This window comes from Ostrea edulis, chromosome 4, assembly GCF_947568905.1.
Source record: "Ostrea edulis chromosome 4, xbOstEdul1.1, whole genome shotgun sequence".
Lineage (NCBI taxonomy): Eukaryota > Metazoa > Mollusca > Bivalvia > Ostreida > Ostreidae > Ostrea > Ostrea edulis.
In genome coordinates this window covers 64,828,600-64,851,180 of record NC_079167.1, presented here as the reverse complement: position 1 = coordinate 64,851,180, position 22,581 = coordinate 64,828,600, and the positions used below count along the sequence as shown (strand labels likewise).

General features: G+C 35.3%; 2 protein-coding genes across 3 annotated transcripts in view; one reads left to right on the top strand and one right to left on the bottom strand.

The window, feature by feature from the left end:
• The window catches only part of LOC125670972 (mucin-22-like), a 20,410-nt gene extending 6,145 nt beyond the window's left edge, over window positions 1-14,265 (bottom strand). Inside the window, exons 1-6 of the mRNA XM_048906436.2 lie at window positions 14,156-14,265; window positions 9,410-9,555; window positions 9,003-9,132; window positions 6,638-6,804; window positions 6,086-6,288; window positions 5,646-5,981 (exon numbers count right to left, since the gene is read on the bottom strand). Coding sequence (XP_048762393.2) covers window positions 5,646-5,981; window positions 6,086-6,288; window positions 6,638-6,804; window positions 9,003-9,132; window positions 9,410-9,555; window positions 14,156-14,206 — 1,033 coding nt within the window. The 5' untranslated portion in view covers window positions 14,207-14,265. The remainder of the gene's footprint in view (window positions 1-5,645; window positions 5,982-6,085; window positions 6,289-6,637; window positions 6,805-9,002; window positions 9,133-9,409; window positions 9,556-14,155) is intronic.
• LOC130054258 (uncharacterized) overlaps window positions 13,461-22,581 on the top strand; it is a 22,206-nt gene continuing 13,085 nt past the window's right edge. For both annotated transcript variants that reach the window (XM_056163435.1, XM_056163433.1), the window contains exons 1-2: window positions 13,461-13,577; window positions 15,554-15,643. The gene's annotated coding sequence lies outside the window, so the exon portion shown is untranslated. The remainder of the gene's footprint in view (window positions 13,578-15,553; window positions 15,644-22,581) is intronic.

Genomic DNA, 22,581 nt, shown 5'->3' with positions numbered 1-22,581 from the left:
AACACTTGTAGCAGCTGAAGCTGCAATACTCTAGATAAGTTATTCACCAAGGAAAATCAAAACAATTCATTGCAAAAATACCCACCATGATGACAAGAAACAGATATTTCACTCATGTAATTTATGTTTGGATAGTGCCGAAAGTTAATTTGGAATAGATACGCCTCAAGTAATTCTAGCTGATCCCTCACTTTACTAGTTAATACAGCATCCACAGCACGATTTGTAGCGTAAATACATACGTAAACACATCTGCAGATCAATGTACTTAGTCTAGTAGACAGATCAATGTACTCAGTCTAGTAGACAGATCAATGTACTTAGTCTGATAGACAGATCAATGTACTTAGTCTAGTAGACAGATCAATGTACTCAGTCTAGTAGACAGATCAATGTACTTAGTCTGATAGACAGATCAATGTACTTAGTCTAGTAGACAGATCAATGTACTCAGTCTAGTAGACAGATCAATGTACTTAGTCTAGTAGACAGATCAATGTACTTAGTCTAGTAGACAGATCAATGTACTTAGTCTGATAGACAGATCAATGTACTTAGTCTAGTAGACAGATCAATGTACTCAGTCTAGTAGACAGATCAATGTACTTAGTCTGATAGACAGATCAATGTACTTAGTCTAGTAGACAGATCAATGTACTCAGTCTAGTAGACAGATCAATGTACTTAGTCTAGTAGACAGATCAATGTACTCAGTCTAGTAGACAGATCAATGTACTTAGTCTGATAGACAGATCAATGTACTTAGTCTAGTAGACAGATCAATGTACTCAGTCTAGTAGACAGATCAATGTACTTAGTCTAGTAGACAGATCAATGTACTCAGTCTAGTAGACAGATCAATATACTTAGTCTAGTAGACAGATCAATGTACTTAGTGCAGTAGGCAGATCAATATACTTAGTGTAATTAGACAGATCAATGTACTTAGTGTAATTAGACAGATCAATGTAATTAGTATAGTAGTTTCTTTGAATTATAACTACCACAAACGTTTAAAAGTATCCTGGTCAAGCATCCAGTAAAATGGTATCATAAGTAAAACATGGGTCACATACAGCAATTGAAGCAGAGCTTAGTTCCTGATATTCATGCCTAGTTGCATCGTCAATGCTAGCCCAGATAAGGTATGACTTATACTTCCAAAATGATCTGCTGCAAATTACTGCTAACAAGTAGCATGTAACTTATAATTGATAGTATGCCAGGCTTGAGAATGGACCTGTACCTTTAAGTCCTGGGATGTTGACAATAACACCGAGATGTCAGACATAGTAGTAAACTTATATGTATTGAGTTAACTTCTGAGTGATAATAATCAAAACACTTAAACCATGTTAATAAAAGGTGAAGATAACGAAGTATCTTAATACAAACTATTTATAAGAAATATTTTACTTGACTAAAGACTTCTTTAAAAAGGGAAGAAATGAAGTGCGTATCAAAGCTGACATGAATTGATAAATACGTACACATTTCTCATCTTATCCGCCATATTTCTCTCAGGTAGCCTAATTTACTCAACCCGTATATACCCTAAATGTCATTGTCACACCTGAGTGATTTTCTAGCTGGACTCGACCAGTGCACAATTCTGATAGTTATGTATAGGGAATGTAAAATGAATAAATGAAATCACGTTTTGAAACATCATGCATTGCTCAAAATCACAAAATATATTTGTGTATCAGTGAAACATTCTGAAAGTTTAGATAATTTAGACCAAAATGCGGAAAAAAACCTTTTCTTGCATACATGAACTTGCATGCATTGCAAGTATTTGCAGTTTATTATGAAATAAATGCGGAGAAATCATTTGCTAATTATATACTGAGAGAATGGAAAAAGCAAAGAGCATAAAATATATATTTTGCAAAATACAGGTACATGTGCATAATATGTAATGCACATAGCATACTCGCCAAAAACGCATCAAATGCGGACATCTATTCAACAGGAACCAGAGATATGCACTTACCGAAAATGTTAGATTCTCTTTATTCTGATAAATCCACGGAACAAAATGATAAACGTTTGTATATCTACAGAACTTTACAACACGTTGTCATTCCATTATACGGACTGCGACATACTTCGCACGTGCCAATGAGGATGTCTTCAATCAGGGGAGATATCAGAGTCAAATAATCAGAAATCTGGTCATGCACGTACATATACACTGAGTATCTGGTCATGCACGTACATATACACTGAGTATCTGGTCATGCACGTACATATACACTGAGTATCTGGTCATGCACGTACATATACACTGAGTATCTGGTCATGCACGTACATATACACTGAGTATCTGGTCATGCACGTACATATACACTGAGTATCTGGTCATGAACGTACATATACACTGAGTATCTGGTTGAATACATTGCACGCACAATTCAAAATTTTGATCGGATATGTACATATGGGTGAAAATACGGGTATCACATTACCAAAATATTACAGTTGATTACATAAATATATATGTATAAGGGAATATATGAATGAAAATATAATACAGCTTCCAAGATTCATTTTCTCTTTGGGAATCTCATATGTATTTACGGTCACTTTGCATGTACATAGTCATTGATTAAACAGAGAGAGAGAGATAGAGAGAGAGAGAGAGAGACTGTCCTATGTACAATATAATTTCACAGAAGGAAAGAAAATTGATCACTGATATAAATGCAAGCTTACAAGCATTAAAAGAGTTTATCTATTCTAAAAGTGATTGACAATATATTGGAAACCAACAGGAGTTGCATGGGTTGTTATACATGTACATGTAAAACTTATACGGTACCAATTTTGATGCACCAGATGCGCATTTCGACAAATAATGTCTCTTCAGTGATGCTCAAGCGAAATGTTTGAAATCCGAAATAACTATGAAGTTTTAGATCTAAATATAGCCAAAAACAGCGTGCCAAACAAGTGGAGCCAAATTCGTCCAAGGATAAGAGCTATACATGAAGGAGATAATCCTTAATTTTGAAATGTAATTTAATTTACCGTTAGAAATTAAAAAAATATAATTATATTAGTAAGAACTTTACATGTAGAAAATACGGACTCTGTATGTTAGAAAAAAAAATTAGAAACATGTGCTTTCGGTCAGAGCAGAAATGAATTCATTTTGAAGTGCATCTACATGTAGATTGAACGCAAATGTGGGTTTCTTTCTTTTAATTTCATCAGACTCATTAGGACCCCCCCCCCCTCCCGAACTATGCAGCTTTGTTTTTATTGATATCTAAATCAGTATATGAATCCGAATATGAATTATGTAATGTTTTTTTCGTGACCATATAGATATTGATACTATGAGTCAAAAAATAAAATGTTTATAGCTTTATCTTTTCCAAATACCACTTATGTATAATAGTATACTGACATTGTATCATATCAAATAAAACCCCAACACGAATTTCATTAATATCTTTTCGAATACATTTGAATTTGAAATTTCGACGAACAGTGGTATGCCTATTTTCAGTATATATCCATTGGACCAGATCTAGGAAATGAAAATATTTATGCATAAATTACACTCAAGCCTGAAAGTAATCATTATGGCATTTTACAGAAACGTTAAAACACACACATGCTATAGTCCTGCAATGCATGCATGCAATTTTTCTGAATACATGCATTTATACATGTATATTCGTGAATTTTTACACTGTAAATGAAGGAAAACTTGGTAAGGGGTGCAATTCTACATCATACAATCAATATACATGCATGTGTAGCAACGCAAAGTGTAATAACCAGGCATGTATCGTCATTTTCAAAGGGGAAGGGTCGGGGGGGGGGGGACCGAAAGGAAAAAAAATGGAAAATTGGATTCTTCAAAGATTTTGTCATTCAAAATGATAATTTAAAAAAAAAGATGAACAAAACAATGATAAAACAAAACAAAATACCCAAACAAACCAAGATGTTTCGTCCGATGTTCAAAGTCCTAATTCGTGGGAGGGGAGGGTGTGAGTGAAAGAGCCTTTTACTTTGAATGCCTCAATAATCCCCCACACTTCATTGTCCTCAATCGTTGGAGGTTAGGGGTGGGGTGGGGTGAATAGAGTCCTCTACTATGAGTGCCTCATAGTTTTTTTTTTTTTTACCCAATCTTCATTTTCTTAATTGATGGTGATAGTGGGCGTTTTCTACCATTATATTAAAAATTTCATGCTAGGCCCAAGTGGGAGTCACACAATATATATTTTATGTGCATATTACAAAACAACAAATAAACAATTAATAATAAAGGTCCCCTCCCCTTGATTATATGTGTCTGACAACGATGCAGAATATGATAAACTCAATTATTACATTTTGCATTAGTACGATTTGCGTCGAGTTTAACGCAGAATGTAATAAAGCAAAATGTCATAGCTATACAGGATCTATTGAGCGCCAAATTACTGAAGTAATTGAAGATAATTATAGTTTATAATACATTTTGAGTTGTTATCACATTTTGTGTTGCTACATGCTCTTTTTATGAAATGACATAACGATCATGAATTTTATATCTATTTTTACTAAGACATATTTTCTTTTTACAGAAAGTGCAAGGGCATAATACCGTTATCTGCACCGCGATTTAGGCATCGTTTGAATCTCTCTCTCTCTCTCTCTCTCTCTCTCTCTCTCTCTCTCTCTCTCTCCAACCCCATACGCTTGTACAGTGTTGTACAGTATATGCAAACTATATGATCATGCGCAATTTATGATTTGTGTAGCTAAATGATTTCCCGATTTACAAATCTGCAACACTCTGGCCAGTAAATCATACGATGTAAGGATTCATGCACAATTCAGGGTAAATATTCTACTCTGATACTTTTCCTGATTGAAGATAGCTGATCGGCACGGAGTAAGTGTGTCGCGGTCTGTACAAGAAGTGACAACGTCTTTACTATGGAATACAAATGGATTTTATCGTTTTGATTCTTGAATTATGCAAATAAAGGAAATTTTTACTACTACTTAGAGTATTTTCGGCAGTGTACACGTAGATCTGCGGTCCTTTACAGATATTACGAGTAGACCCAGGTAAATAGTCGTCCGCATTCGATGCGTTTTCATGGTCAGCATACATGTCATGTGCATAAGTTACAGTAGTATTTATGTATTTGCATGTTGCTTGAAGTGAATGTAAATGGCATAAATTTTTATGCCCTTTGCTTATTCCATACTATCAATAGATAAAAATATTTCTTAATTTTGACATGTTTACTGCAACTGTACAGATATACATTCACGTAAAGAAAAGCCATTCTAGATTTATTTATACAAAGCTTTTGGAATGATTTACTACTGTATGATATTTTTATTGTAATTTGGAGCACTGCATGGTGTTCTAAAATAGGATTTAATTTCTTTGCCATGCCCTATACCATAGTATCGGAGATGTACGTGTTACCTGTCGAAGTTACCCGCACAGGTAAATCGGAAACACTGAAGTGAAGCGTAGCAAAACGCACCCCTTATATACAATGCAAACGCTGATGATATAACAATAGAATATTCATCTAATGTGGCGGATAAGCAGAGAAATGTGGCGGACACTGAGAATTCTACTATATTTATTGATTCATGTCAGCTTTAACTTTACTTACATTTTCGCATATTCAGAACTACAGTACACTTCTTTTTCCCTGATGATTTTTGATTGATTTCCAGATCCCCTGACATTGAGGACAAATTCATAGGTGGCTGTGAACCATGAAATATGACATCAGTGATATTGCCTTGGTTCATTGTGCCCTGTGTGAGCAGTTGTCTATATCCATAAGTCCCTCTAGTAGTAACCGAGATCCCAGCAAAGGATAAAACTGCTGAGGTGAATATTTCATCTGCATTTCTTGGAATTACATTCATCTGTATTACCTGTGGCGACTCACCTGGGCAGGTGTATGTACCTACCCATAAGCTGGGCAGTAGCTCCGTAGAATCTACGTACAAATTAGAACAGCAATATAACAGTTAACGTATATATTTTTACGACATGGATTATAGAATTATTCCCAATATTTTTTACATGACTGTACAGTCTCACCTCTGTAGAATCCACAGTCTCCCTCTCCCCCCGTGATCTGTACATCACAATCTGTACCCGTCCAACCAGAGTTACAAATCTTCTCTCCTTTAGCCCCACATTTATAACGTCCATTACAACCAAAATTCTCAGCAACACAGTTGATGTCACAGTTTTCTCCATAGTAGTTCTGATCACAGTATGACGCCACACTTACATTCAATCTGAGACCAAGCAATACATAAAAAGTAAAATGTTAACCGTGTGAATTCTGTACATAAATTCCTTAATTTTTCTAATTATTATAATTGTTTTGCTATGGGTTGATTCATTATTTGATATCTTTGTTCTTTAACATACATAATCTATCTCCCAGAATAGATACTCGTGTACTAAGCTTAGTACATTGCAGTAAATATTTTTGCACACAATCAATACCATCACTACTTGTAATGCTAATACATGGAAACAAATACGTACACAATTTAACTCTTTGACGTAGTTAGATTTTCTCAACATAGGAACTCAACTTGAATTATTATTTTTGAAAAACATAAATTACTAAATGCTCACTTGGATGGATGTTGTGTTCTTTCTCCTGTGATGAGATAATCCGTATACTCAATCACTGTGTCGTTATAGTAGGCAGCTGAGTTGAAGACTAAATGGAAGGAGTCGACCATCACTGAGGAATCGCCCGTATCCTGATCTGTCACATTCACTCTTATAAACAAAGGATCCTATAAACACACAAAAATAAACATCAGCAACAACACAAAAAAGAATATTAAAACATCAGAAAAATAAATAAATATCAACTCATTAGCGACAACACAAGAAATGATATTAAAACAAAGCCTAAACATCAGAAAAATAAATAAACATCAGCTCATTAGCATCAACACAAGCACATAAAAATATACTAAAAATAATATTAGAACGAAATCGAAAGATAGGAAACAGCAGGACGTAATGCGAGGTTCATTCAAAACTACGTAGACAATGTCTCTCTCGTATATATATTTTTTGAAAAATAAAATTCAACACATAATGGGATTTGAAATCATTTATTTTATCAACGTGGAATATTTCATCCTGTTTGATCAAATAGTATCCGTGATATATAATTTTTAAAAAAACCCAGTATGTTCTTTCACCACGGAACATCGTTACGTCAAAACCCAACGACACAGCGTCGCGTTTCCCAGTTTCTCAATATATTCTTCTTTACATATTACACAGCCTGTGGTGTCTTCTAGCTTTACCGTCTAAATATTTAGCGAGCTGCAACTCTTCTCATTTCCAAATGCTCAGTAAGAATATTGAAGACGGTGCCGGAGGTAACATCAAAGAGATCTGATAATTCCGCGACAGCGACGCGGCCATCATTTTCCATAGCGTTACTTATTCAACAAGTTCTTCACAAATGATTCAATTCCTACGTTCGTCATCCAATACAGAGTCTCTACCACTACACAATCGTCTGTCATTTGTACACTAAAACACGACTCTCTTTTGACATATAACCCGTTTTTTCCCCAGCATTTTAAGAGTTTCCATTGGATATTTCCGGAGTGCAACACAGAATTTTATGGCCATTCGCTGTTTTTACCTTCACGAAAGATAACTACCTACTTTCTGTAATCGATTTCCATGAAACGAATTGACATATTACGTTAAAACTTCCCTAATAAAATGAAGTAATGATTCTCTACAAGAATGCATAAATTTTATTCTGTTCTAGTGTCATTTTTGATAGATCAGTCGTCGAAACAATTACTTTGTTTAATACCACTCTGATTCCACGCACAAGTACTCTGAAGTTGAATTAAAAAATATGTTAAAGTTCCTCATTAACAATATTTTTGTGGTCTTTAGTGATCAGGTCTTTCAACAGTCTGTTGGAATTCCCATGGGCACGAATTGTGCTCTTTTATTAGCTGACCTGTTTTTATATTCAAATGAAGCAGAATTTATTCAGAAACTTCTACGTGAGAAGAAAAAATATCTTGCTGTGGTCTTCAATTCGACATTTAGATAAATTGACGACGTTTTATCTATCAACAGTAATAACTTTCATTCATATGTCGATTCGATATATCCCTGCGAGCTCGAAATAAAAGACACCACAGAGTCGTCCACTTCTGCTTCATACTTAGATATCTTATTTAAAGTAGATATTAACCGCAAACGAAAAACTCAACTTTATGACAAACAGGATGATTTCAGCTTCTCCATCGTCAACTTTCCATATTTATGTGTGTGTTCAGGGGTCCATGTTTGCCTAACTATCTATTTTGTATTGCTTGTAGGAGTTATGAGAGTGATCACTGTTCGTTATCTTCACCTTCCATGATGCATTTTTGTAAATAACAAAATTTTACCATGGCCTGTGCACTCATTTTTCGGCTTTAAGTTTTAAAATATTTTCTGATATATCGTAACGAAATTATGAAAGGCGAAGATCATTTATTGTCTGATTATAACTACCAATTTTGTATATAATATGACGTTCAGAAAAAAAAGTTAGTCCACGTATTATTTGAATCTTCAAACAAAATCTAAACATCAAGAAATAAGAGCGTACTAGAAATAATGATTGATAAAACAAAATCTATTCGTAAACACATAAGAACGTACTGTTAACACACAGTGTGAACATCAACGCATCAAGGCGTACTGTTAACATATAATGTAAACATGAACACAGCAGTTAATATTTTAACATCAGGACAGCAGGACGTATTAAAGATGATATTAAAGTAAAAATCTAAATAACGTACTAAAATAATGTTAAAACAAAGTGTAGACATCAACACAGCAGCACGTATTAGTAATTTTGTCATACTAATTTTTTTTTTCATTGGTACAATGGATCATTCAAATAGAATTCTTAGATAAACAACGAAATTATAGAAAACGGTGTGCTGCTTGATACCTTCAGGCTGTTTGTGATTGGAAAGCGGAGGATGTGATCCTTGATATCATTGAAGTCGATGTTGTTCAGATTTGGAATAGCGATAATCTGCTTCTTTCCATAGGTGCAGTCATGCCCTCCACGATCTTTTCTATACATAAAGAAATGGACATGATAGGAAATGATGCAATATTTACCGCCATGCACTTGTCATAGAGAAAGCGGGTAATAATTAAAACAGATGCAAGCTATTTTTTAAGGAATGAAGTGCTTAGAAAAGTATTTTCAAATTATAATTCTGGCCGTGAAATTCCCTCTGTTGATTCACAGGAGTAGACAATCCTCTGATTTCATATTTTCCAGGACTCATTTCTGCTATGAGGTAATACTACATGTAACAGGACACCTCTCCCTTGTCCTATACTTACCCTATACATATATCGAATTTAAAATCACACTTGTCCAGTTGACATTTAGCGACATCAGAATCACAGCAGGTTCCATCGTAGTCCGTTCCCTGTGGGTTTTCGTACGAGTAAAGTCTTACAACAAACTGCCCAGTACTCACCACGACCTGAAAGTAATCAACCGGCGTTTAATTCTAATAGGTCGAATATTGGCAATTCACTAAGATGATTAAGTAGATTGTATGTACCGTATGCCAAAGCAGATAACGAAAGTAAACTTTATAACTAAAACAAAAAAATCATCCTTTTAATTTATATTGGTTGAAAGTTCAAAATAAAAGATAGCTACATTAGTAAAATAACTATTTAAAGACATTGATTTACTGTCAAATACCCCACACCATTTCAAAAGTATTTGGATCAATTCACCTACTTTAGAATTGCTACAGGCATTGAGGCAGTAACAAAAATGTACATCAGTGTGAGCGGCAGAAATGTAGCTGCTTGTGAAAAGGAATCAGTCTCTCCCAATTATTCAGAGAGCCACAGTTCTGCCGCTACATCAGTGGTACTTCACTTCAACTGCGACTTTGTCCTGATGCTTTTCTACACAACCTTTCAACATTCGTATTGACTTAGTCACTGATGGATTTGTAATACAGACCAAGGAATATGTATGAAATGGATTGATTGTATCAACTATAGTACTTAGTCGTTATACCCTAGCCAACCATTACGAAAAACTAGCTATATACTTGCCCTTCCGCTTTCCCTTTTAGCTGACACACTCTGAGAAGCCAAGATGCATCAACGTAATAAGTTTGATGGATCTAAGCCACTTCGTATCTGAAATATCTAAATATAGCCATGGAATTCAAAAAGTATATCACAGTGACCTACTTCTTAATTGACACACTCCTAGGACTCAAGATACATCAACTGAAACAGGTTCATGATTCTAGGCCTCTTAGCATTTGATTTAGATATAGCTTTGAAGTTAAAAAAGCAGATCAAGGTGACCTAGTTTATAGTCTGCACACTCCGAGGACTCAAGATACTTCATCTGACAAAGTTTGATGATGTTAAGTAAAACAGTACCTGGAAATGTAAATGTAACTGTCCAAAAGTAGGTCACGGTGACCTACTTTTGGTCGACACACTGAAGACTCAAAATGCATCAACTGACAAGTCAAATAGTATTCAAATATAGCCGTCAAATTCCGAAAGAAGGCCACAGTGACCTACGTTTTGGTCGACACACTCCAAACACTCAAGATGTATCAACTGACAAAGTTTGATAATTGAAGTCAAATATTATCTGAAATATTCAGATATAAACGTCAAATTCCAAAAGTAGGTCACAGTGACCTACGTTTTGGTCGATACACTCTGAAGACCCAAGACCCATCAACTGACAAAGTTTGATGGAGTCAAACACTATCTGAAATATTCAAATATAGCCGTAAAAATAAAAAAAATAGATCATGGTGACCTACTTTTTAGTCAACACTCTCTGAAGACTCAACATACATCAACTGACAAAGTTTGATAATTGTAAGTCAAATAGTGTCTGAAATATTAAATTATAGCCGTCAAATTCCAAAGGTCACGGTGACCTACATTTTGGTCAACAAACTATGAAGACTCAAGATGCACCAACTGACAAAGTTTGATGATCCTAGCTTTCATAGTGTCCAAAATATGCATCTAAAATTGAAAATGTGAAATTTGAACGTCTGCAAAATTCTAAAAGTAGGTCACTGTGACCAACGTTTTTTGTCTGCAAAATTCTAAAAGTAGGTCACTGTGACCAACGTTTTTTTTTTAAATAAATATGTTTCGAAGCCTCTAGACGTATCAACTTACAAGGTTTGATGATTCTAAACCTCTCGGTATCTGAAATAACAACCTAAAATATATTCATAAATGATTAGCCATACAATTCAGAAAGTAGGGCATGGTGACATACTTTTCACATGACGCATTTTAAAGTCCCATGATCCATCAACTGACAACTTTTGATGATCATAAGCTCAAGAGTGTCGAAGATATGCATCAAAATCCATTTAATAATAATTACCTGCGAAATTCAAAAAAGTAGGTCACCATGACCTACTTTTGAGACATGATATCAGGTCCTAGGGTGCATCAACTGACAAAATTTGATGAACCTAGTTCTTACATTTTAAAAGCAAAATAGCAAAGTTTTAACAAAACAAAATTTAAGGTCAACTTTGAAGTGACTTTGAGATCACAATGATGCCTTGAACAATTTTTATCTATAACCTATCCTCATCCTTATGCATAAGTTTGGTGATAATTTGCCCAGTGGTTCTTAAGAAGATTTTTTAGCAACCACTACTTTTGTTTGCATTTTCCTAATTATCTCCCCCTTGTTAAAGGGTCACAACCCTAGTTTTAGTACAAATGAAAGCCCTTGGGCCAAGAATAACCTGTGACAAATTGGACAAAAATTGGCCAAGGGGTTCTTGATCACTGTTCGTTGTCTTCACCTTGCATATAGCCCCTTTTCCAAAAAGTTGATGCACACCACACACCGCACGCCAGACATATGGCCATATGATTAGCTCTTTGAAGAGCTAAAAACTGTAAGGATGGATTCATTAACTTTTAAACAATAAAGGAAGGGGTATGTTTTAAAAAGAATTACAACGGGATTTACCATACGTCACCGTTATGAAAAACCCAATATCAAAAAATGACATTCTAATTAAAAAAACTGTAATACTTAAAAATCATTCCAACGAACCTATTTCAAATCTTCACCAGTTAATTGACAGGTTAATGAAAAGGGTGAAGATAACAAATATTGATCAGTCTCATAACTTCTATAAAGTATACAACATTCAAATTAGGTCAACAAACGACCCCTAAACATACCAGGACAAACCAAAGGTGGTATCTGGTGCCAAGGAGGAGCAAACATTCCCTGTACATCGGTAACATCCACCCCGAATCCTATATCTCGATCAGGTAAACGGAGTAATCCGTAATCAACATCAATGTGTAAATAACGACCTAACAATTGGTTTGAAACACGTCAGACAGCATTTGAACCAATGACTAATTGTATTGATAAATCAGATCTTTATAACGACCTTTTCATTTGCAAAATGCTGACTTTAAACGAAACTGTCGATAGCCTTGTAAACATCAATTTTTCAGTAGCCTACCTCCACTTCAAAACTTACCATGCGCAGAACAAGCTCTTACGTATCAAATCAGTAGATATGCGTTATCATCATATGCAGGTGGTAATGGAATATTGCTACATAAATATGAAAAGTTGACGATGGAGAAGTTGAAATCATTCCGTTTTTCATAAAGTTGCTAGTTTACTGTTAAAATTTATGTGCAATAAAAGATCCAAGCATGAAAAAGATGTGGACGACTCTGTGATATCTTTAAATAGATAAAACGTCGTCAGTCTAACCCAATGTCGATTAGAACACCGTAGCAATTTTTTTCTGATTTAGAAGCTTTTGAATAAAATCTGATTCGTAAGATTTTATAATAAAGGACCACAATTCTTGCCCATGGGGCTTCCAAAACAAGATCGACAAAGAAGGTGAGCATCTTTTAATGTCAACTTCAGAGTACTTGTGTGCAAGGCGAAGATAACGAACAGTGATCAATCTCATAACTCCTATAATCAATACAAAATAGATAGTTGGGCAAATACGGACCCCTGGACACACCAGAGGTGGGAACAGGTTCCTAAGCATCCCCTGTTGACCGGTCACACCTGCTGTGAGCCCTATATCCTGATCAGGTAAACGGAGTTAACCGCAGTCAAAATCAGTGTGCCAAAAACGGCTTAACAATCGGTATGAAACAAACAGCATTTGATCCAATGATAGGTTGTATTGACGAACTAGATCATTATAACGACCGTAGAATTTGCGAAATGCTGACTTCAATCGAGACTGTTGAAACCCCTGTACCATCAATTTGTTTGTCAGTAGCTTACCTCGATTTGTGTGTGGAATCAGAGAACAATATACTCTTTTTGGATAACCGATCACAAAATATGAATATTTTCTATTTCTAGTTTTATTGGAGAAGCAGTTGTCTATGACGTTGGAAAGCCTAGTCTTGAATTTCTTATGAGGAATAGTTGTTTAAAGTGTTGAATGTGAAAAGTTTCGTTATCGTCAATTTGAGAAAGGTTTGTGGTTTCAAATTTACTAAATTTCGTTAGATGTTTTTAGAATCTACATTTGGTATACATATGTCGTGGTACAATACGTATGAAGTTCCTCCTTGACAACTGCTAATATTTTCGTGACGAGGAAAGACAGGGATTTGGTAAAACATTTACTGGATCCAGCAATATATCTCTGTCAGGGTTTTAATGAATAATGATTCCCACTTGCAAGAAGATAATGACCGATAATGTGACGGATTAATCGTAAATGCGTATAAACTGTCAAGTCATTTCTTCTTGAAGCAAAAGACAACATAAGCAATTCTACAAGAAAAAATATGTCTTTTCCTGTTTATCTATTCATTGATGCTATCATTATCAAAATATTATAAGCAGGAGACACAAAACGTTAAAGAAATATACAATATGCAGATGTTTGCAGTTTCTTTCCATATGATATAAATTTGTTTTTTTTTTTTTTCATCCAATATATTTAGAATTTGTTATTTACACCCAATTTACATCCAGTATATTTAGAATTTAATCACTGTATGTAAGAATCAATGCCGTCTTTGCTTTTCTTGATCATGAAAACTTACCTCCAACAAACACGAGAATATGAACCCTTTAACGAAAAAGACTGCCTTCATTTCGACACCACAATCTGAAATGAGTAGTATGTTCGCGGACTATTGTTTTACTATTCCATAATGTAGGAACCTAAGAATGCTTGTAAATATATGAATACATAAATGCTGCGTTCAAACAGTGGGGTTGGTGATAAATACCTCTCAAAAAGATAATTCTTAACTTTATTATTGATTATCAGACTTCAAGTCCTAGTTCTTCGATAAACTGATTGACCACCAAACATTTCCCCCCAATCATAATCTTAAAGCTGACATGAATTAATAAATACGTACACATTTCTCATCTTATCCGGCATATTTCTTTCAGGTAGCCTAATTTACTCTACCCGTATATACCCCAAATGTGATTGTCACACCTGAGTGATTTTTCTAGGTGGATTCGATCAGTGCACATCTCCGATAGTAATATATAGGGAATGTGAAACAAATAAAATCACATTTTGAAACATTATGCTTTGCTCAAAATTACAAAATATGTATTGTATACCAATGCAACATTCCGAAAGTTTAGATAATATAGAACAAAAATTGAAAAAAAGAAGCTTTTCTTGCATACTTGCAAGTGCATGCAAGTATTTGCAGTTTCTTATGAAATAAATTCGGAGAAATCATTTGCCAATTACCTACTGATAGAATGGAATAAGCAAAGAGCATAAAGTATATTATTCATATCAATTCTTGCAAAATACAGGTCCATGCCATATGCATAATATGTAATGCATATGACATATTCGCCAAAAAAACCCCAAAAAACAAAAACAAAAAAACAAACAAACCAAAAACTGTATAAGTACGGACGTCTATTCAACAGGTATCGGAGATGTGCACTTACCGAAAATATTAGATTCTCTTTATTTTGATAAATCCACGAAACAAAATGATGAAACTCCATTTGTATCTCGCTAGAACTTTACAACACGTTGTCATTCCATTATACAGACTGCGACACACTTCACCCGTGCCAAACAGGGTGTATTCAATCAGGGGAGATGTCAGAGTCGAAATTTTTTCCCTGTATTGAATGCTTGTCTGGTCGAGGTTTTGCAGTTTATAGAAATCGGGATTCTAATCATATACACTGAGCATTTGGTTGGATATATTGCGTGCTCAATTAAAAATTTATCGATGATCATATACAAATGTGGATATACAAATAAGGAAATAATGATCGAAAATACACATCTGTTTAAAATTGCGGGTATTACATTTGCAATCCATAATAAACAGTTGATTACACAAAGACACATATAAAAGGAAATGTATAAACGAAAATATAGTTTTATTGTTTCTTTGGGAACCACATAATTATTTACGGTCTCTGTATGTCCATATTCATTGATTGAACAGGAGAGAGAGACAGAGAGAGAGAGAGACTGTCCTACTTCGATGTACAATATCATTTCACAGAAGGAAAGAAAATTGATCAGTGATGTAATGGTAAGCTTACAAGCATTAAAATATTCCAGCTATTTAAAAATTTGTTATTGACAATATATCAAAAACTTACAGGAGTTGATGCTTATAATTGAATTCATTGCAAATTAAAAGAAAATATCAGTTTAAACTGTGCATGTAGAAAATACTGACTTGTTAGAATAACGGAAAAAAGTAAATTGTCAAAAAAGTGGGGAGAGCAGACCAGCCCAGCCTCCCTGCCCACCCCAACCCCTGTATACATGCCTGAAACAACATATTAATTCGTGTTGAAATGTGCATATCTGCATTTCATTAAATTCCAAAGGAGCTCGAAATTATGTGTTCCCTTATTAATCATTTTGTATGCAAGATTCGTTCCCGAATTTAGAATCATGCTTTCAGTCAGAGCAGAAATGAATTCAATTTGAAGTACATCTAGTTTGAATGCAAATGTGGGGTTCCTTCTTTTAATTTCATCAGACTCATTAGAACCCCCTCCCCCAAACTATGCAGCTTTGTTTTTATTGATATCTAAATCGGCATATGAATCCGGATATAAATTATATAATGCTTTTTCGTGATCATATAGATATTGATACTAGAAAATGTTTATACTCTTGCCTTTTGCATATCCTACTAATGCATTACAGTAGATTGACACTGTATCATATCAAATAAAACCTCAACACGAATTTTACTGATTTATGAATGCTAACATCTTATCGAATACATTTGAATTTGAAATTTTGACGTACAGCGGTATGTCTATTTTCAGAATATATCCATTGCGCCAGATCTACGAAATGAAAATAATCATTATGGCATGTTACAAAAACGTTAAAACACACATATGCTAGTCCTGCAATGCATGCATGCGAATTTTCTGAATACATGTATTTATGTATTAGTGAATGAAGTTCCTACGCTTAAAACTATCTTGGCCTTTATGCATTTTGTTTTGTGATTTTGGTTTACCATTCCTTACACTGTGTAAATGAAGGAAAACTTGATAAAGGGTGCAATTCTACACCATACAATTAGTATGCATGCATGTGTTGAAAAGCAAAATGTACATCTAATAACCAGACATGTATCGTCATTTTTCAAGGGGGGGAGGTACAACAGGGAAAAAAAATGGAAAATTGGATTCTTCAAAATTTTTTGCCATTCAAAATAATAATTAAAAAAGATGAACGAAAACAGCAATAAAATAAAACAAAAAACCCAAACAAACGAAGATGTTTTATCCGATGTTCAAAGTCCTAATGTGGGGGTGAAGGGTTAAAAGAGTCTTTTACTGTGACTGTCTCAATAATTTCCCCCTACACTTCATTTTCTTCCATCGTTGGGGGGTGGGCTGGGGTGGTTAGAGTCCTCTACTAAGAGTGCCTCATAATATCTTCATTTTCTTAATTGGTGGTGGTGCAGGGGCGGATCCAGGAATTGTGGTTAAAGGGGGGGGGGGCACCTTATGAGGCAGGGGGTCTGGGGCTCATGGATTTTTTTTTATAGGGTAAGAAATATGTCTCCTATTTAAGTCGTTTGTACTATTTTCTATCATTTTTAATAAGGTGAAATTAGCCAAATGACGCAAATTTTAAAGGGTTTTGGAAAAAATTAAATTCTCCCAATAACGAAATTCAAAAAAGCAAAAGATTTTGTCATTTATTTCTCCGGGAGTGGAAGAAATTATTGCTTCTTTTATCGTTTAGTACATTTTTCTAAACAAGATACCACAATTTACCTTAAATTTGAAAATTTTAGGGGCGCGCGCCGGCTGCGCCCCCCTCCCCCTTAAATCCGCCACTGGGGTGTATGTCTTCTACTATTATATCAGAACTTTCAAGCTGGGGTCAAGTTTGGGGGGGGGGGGTGTCATCCAATATATTTTTTACATGCATTACAAAATAACGGCCTCTCACTTCTGTCGGTGCGGGTTCGAAACCCGTTCGCGCCGGTAAGTGAGAAAGTTTCCCAGTTTACTTTCGGAAGGTCGGTGGTCTCTTCCCAGATACATTGTATCTGGTTTCTCTCTTTCACCAAAAAAAACTGGACGCCACCAGATAACTGAAAAATTGTTGAATATGGCGGGGAACCCCCCCCCCTCCCAACAAAATAACAAAAAATGGATATTGTTATCAAAGGTGGGGGACAGACGCTTGTTCTCTCCCCTTGATTCTATGTACCTTTGTACTTGACCTTTGTATTTGGGAGAGGGCCAACATAGGCTATGCCTTTTGCCCAATCCTGTTGAGTTTCTCAATAAAATATGTTTATATTAAAAAAAAATCTATGTGCTTGATAACTACGCATATGATAAACTCAAATATTACATTTTGCATTACTACAATTTGCGTGGAGTTCAACGCAGAATGTAATAAAGCAAAATGGCATATATATATATATATATATATATATATATATATATATATATATAAGATCTATTGAGCGACGAATTAGCATAAAATGAAGTAATTGAAAATAACATTATTTAAAGATATGTTTAATTTTTAATTATTGTGTGCTTTAAATGAATAAAAAAAATCTGTATTATCAATTAATGAGAGCAATACTGAGTTACTGTTCTCTTATATTGAATTAACGATATCATTTGTCTTAATAAGAGCGCGATTATTACAAGATCATCGTTTTAATCCTCTCTCTCTCTCTCTCTCTCTCTCTCTCTCTCTCTCTCTCTCTCATCCCATACACTCGTGCGGTGTTGTATATATGCAAATTATCTATGCACAAACAATTTATGTACCTAAATGATTTCCTGATTTTTAAATCTGCAATACTCTGACAAGTAAATCATACGGTATAAGGATTCATGCACAATACAGGGTAAATATTCTACTCTGATACTTCCCCTGATTGAAGATAGTTGATCGGCACGGGCTAAGTGTGTCGCAGTCTGTACAATGGATAATGTTGTTTACTGTTGGAATACAAATGGAGTGTATCGTTTTGTTTCATGGATTATGCTAATAAAGGGAGTTTTACTTCTACTTTGAGTATTTTTGACAAGTGTACACGTACATCTTCGGTCCTTTACAGATATTACGAGTAGACCCAGGTAAATAGTCCACATTCGATGCTTTTTCATGGCGAGCATACATGACCATGTCTTCTTTATACATACAGTAGCATTTATGTATTTGCATTTTGCTTGAAGTAAGTGTGAATGGTATAGTTTTGATTATTCCATTTCATCAATAGATCTAGATAATAGATGAAATATTTCTCCGCGTTTTTGTATAGTTTTGACATATTTATTGCAAATGTACGCACATTCACGTAAAGAAAAGGCATTCTATATTTATTTATCCAAAGCTTTTAGAATGATTTACTACTGTAAGATATGTTTATTGTAATTTTGAGCACTGCATGGTGTTTCAAAACGTGATTTCATTTCTTCTTGATGTCCTATAAATTAGTATCGGAGATGTATGTGTTACCTGTCGAAGCTACCCGCACAGGTAAATCGGAGACACTGATGTGAAGTGAAGCGTAGCAAAACTCGTCTCCTTATATACCATGCGAACCCTGATACATATACCAATAGAATATCCAACTAATATGGCGGATTAGCAAAGAAATATGGCGGATATATAGAATTATACTATATTTATTAATTCATGTCAGCTTTAAGACGGCTCGTAAAACCGAAATTTTAATTCATCGTGTAAGAACAACGTTTCTAATGCAAGGTGAAGATAACGAACAGTGATCAATCTCATAACTCCTATAAGCAATACAAAATAGATAGTTGGGCAAACACGGAGCCCTGGACACACCAGAGGTGGGATCAGGTACCTAGGAGGAATAAGCATCCCCTATTGACCGGTCACACCCGCCGTGAGCCCTATATCCTGATCAGGTAAAGGGAGTTATCCGCAGTCAAAATCAGTGTGCCAAGAACGGCTTAACAATCGGTATGAAACACGTCAGACAACATTTGACCCAATGCGAGGTTGTACTGACGAAGTACAGGGCCGTAAATTACATGGAGGCGGAGGAGGCAGCTGCCTCCTCCAACTTTTGAGCCCAAAAAAATTTAAATTTAAAGTTCATTAGAATTTATGTTGTTTCCAATAACTAAGAACATGATACCTCCCTTAAAAAGCATTCCAAATCTTTCTTTTAGAATGAGTTAGTCAAGTAACATCTTAGAAGGCCCTAGAATCAAGGATTTTGCACGAAACGTGTTCAGTGTGCACAAAATGTGCAGACCCCCGACTAATTTCCTGCCTCCTCCAAATTGAAGGTTAATTTACGGCCCTGAAGTAGATCGTTATACACTATAATATCGCTCACCATCGCGCACCATACATCGCGCAGGTTTTTTTTTTTTTTTTTAAATCAATTACCTGTCTTAATGATGAGAGTAGCGTTGCACAAAATGTTCCGGGTCCTATCCAAAACTAATGACGAGCTAAAATCGAGTTTTGTCGTGATAAAATAATTCTGCCGGTGATTACGGATGCAATATCATCAGCCGAGATAAAAATAAGACTATATGCCGCGTTTAAACAATAAAATCTGAATATGTTGCAAACAGGCCTTAGACAGCGAGGGGTATCGTGACGTTTTAATGTTCATCTCTGTACAATAAACCGCTTGTTGCAACGGTATCATTCTGCAAGGCCGAATAAATGATTGTCCAAGATCTGATCCACTGTTTGTATCGACCCAACGAGTGTACACGTACGGACAACGGGATAGGCTTCTGGCTGCTACGATTACATGAACCAAACTATTGGACATCATGGTGGTTGATTCATCCTAGAACAATATCCACAACGCCATGGGGTTCGCTGCAGAAGACATTACAAACAGTTACAAATGAAACTGTATCACCGACGCTACATTGAGCAGTGGGACAGACACATTTCACACAGAATCCAGATTTAATGTTAGTAATACAGATGACAGACCTCGCGTTTACCGTCGTGTAAATTAATGTTATGTAGGCAATTGTGAACTTTAATGTCATGTGACCGATTTAGCCAAGGCAATGTCATGGTCTCGGGTGCGATTTACACGTTATGTAAATGAGACACATTAGTCAAACGGTAGGTAGACGGAATTTCGTAGCGATAGTCAATGTGTTAATATATTTGATGCAACAACATGGGCAAGGGAATGAGTTAATCTTCAGCATCTCAGAAAATAACAAATTCAATGGATATTAGACTTTTAGCTTTAAAAAAGTGTATACCACAAATATTTGTGTATTGAATTAACAGATAACATAAAAATACGCCGTTGCATTATTCAAGTCTGCCAATGTATTTTACGACGATTAATAAACAAGGTCTACAACTTATTTTAATGTTTCTCATCGGCTCGAATATTGGTACTTAGGGGTCAGTGATGTAGGAGGGAACCGGAGGAAACCCAAGTGAACGACCACAGTGCCTTATCATATATAACCCTATTGACCAGCTACACCCGCCGCGAGCGCTATATCTTGATCGGGTAAACGGAGTAGTCCGTAGTTAATATCAGTGTGCAAAAAACAGCTTCAATTCGTATGACAGTACTCTACCAAATGATAGGTTGTATTGGAAAATTAGATCGTCATAGCGACCATATGATTTGCAAAATGCTGACTTTAAACGAGACTGTCGAAACCTCAGTAACTTCAACTCATTTGTCTGTAGCCTGTCTCATTTTCAAAATTCACCATAGGCAGAACAAGCTCTTGTGTATAAAAGGTGAAGAAAACAAACAGTCATCTATCTAATAACTCCTATAAGCAATACAAAATAGATATTTAGGCATTCACGGACCCCTGGACACACCAGAGGATGAATCAGGTGCCTAGTAGAAGGAGTAAGCATCCCTGTTGACCGGTCACACCCGCCGTGACCCCTATATCCTGATCAGGTAAACGGAGTTATCCGCAGTCAAAATCAATGTGCCAACAATGGCCTACCAATCGGTATGAGACAAGTCAGACAACATTTGATTCAATGATAGGTTGTATTGGCAAACTAGATCGTTATTACGACCATAAAAGTTGCGCAATCCTGACTTCAATCGAGACGATTGAAACCCCTGTACCATCAATTTGTTTTTTCAGTAGTTTACCTCGATTTGAAAACTGATCATATGCATAACAAGCTCTTGCATATCGAATCAGTTGAGAGATATAAACACCATATGCAGGTGATAATGAAATATTGCAACATAAATACCGGAAGCTGACGATGGAGAAGCTGAAATCATCCCGTTTGTCATAGTTGATTTGTCAGTTTGCCGTTAATATCTATTATCAGTAAAATATCTAAATATGAAGCAGAAGTTGAGGACTCTGTGATGTCTTTTATCTCGAGCTCGCAGGGATATATACAAAACTTTGAGTAAATTGATTTAAACTTTTTAAAGAATCGGTGTTCTGTTTGGAAAATACCAATTACATTTAATGAATTACAACATTTGAACTAGTTCCAAGTCTCAGCTACTTGTATCATATATTATAAAACTCAAATGCACGTGTACATAGGAATATAAGCAAAGAAGATATATTGGATGAAACAGAGAAACTGTAATATCATGCAGATTCAGAACTTTATGATTAAAGGGAAAGGCAACCCTTACCACATTGTTGCTTTTATGAATAAAGTATTACTTACTGATATCGTAAATGATAGTCTTTAACAAGAAAAGTCCTTGCTTAACGATTAAATCAATATTAATCATATATTTTAAATTACACAGTTACACTAAGAGAGCAGCTATTAAAGTTTAATTTATGACGTCACACCGTCGGTTCCGGTTTATTTCATTTGCATGACAAGTCACAAACAGTTAAGCTTGGAGCCGTATTGATTTGAGCCATTCTTTCACAAGGAGAAATTAAGAAAAGAAGACGTTTAGTCGAGTCGCAGACCAGGCAGACGGAACGTTTCTTGATACAAATGCCTCGAACCCCAACTTGTCATTACGCAAAT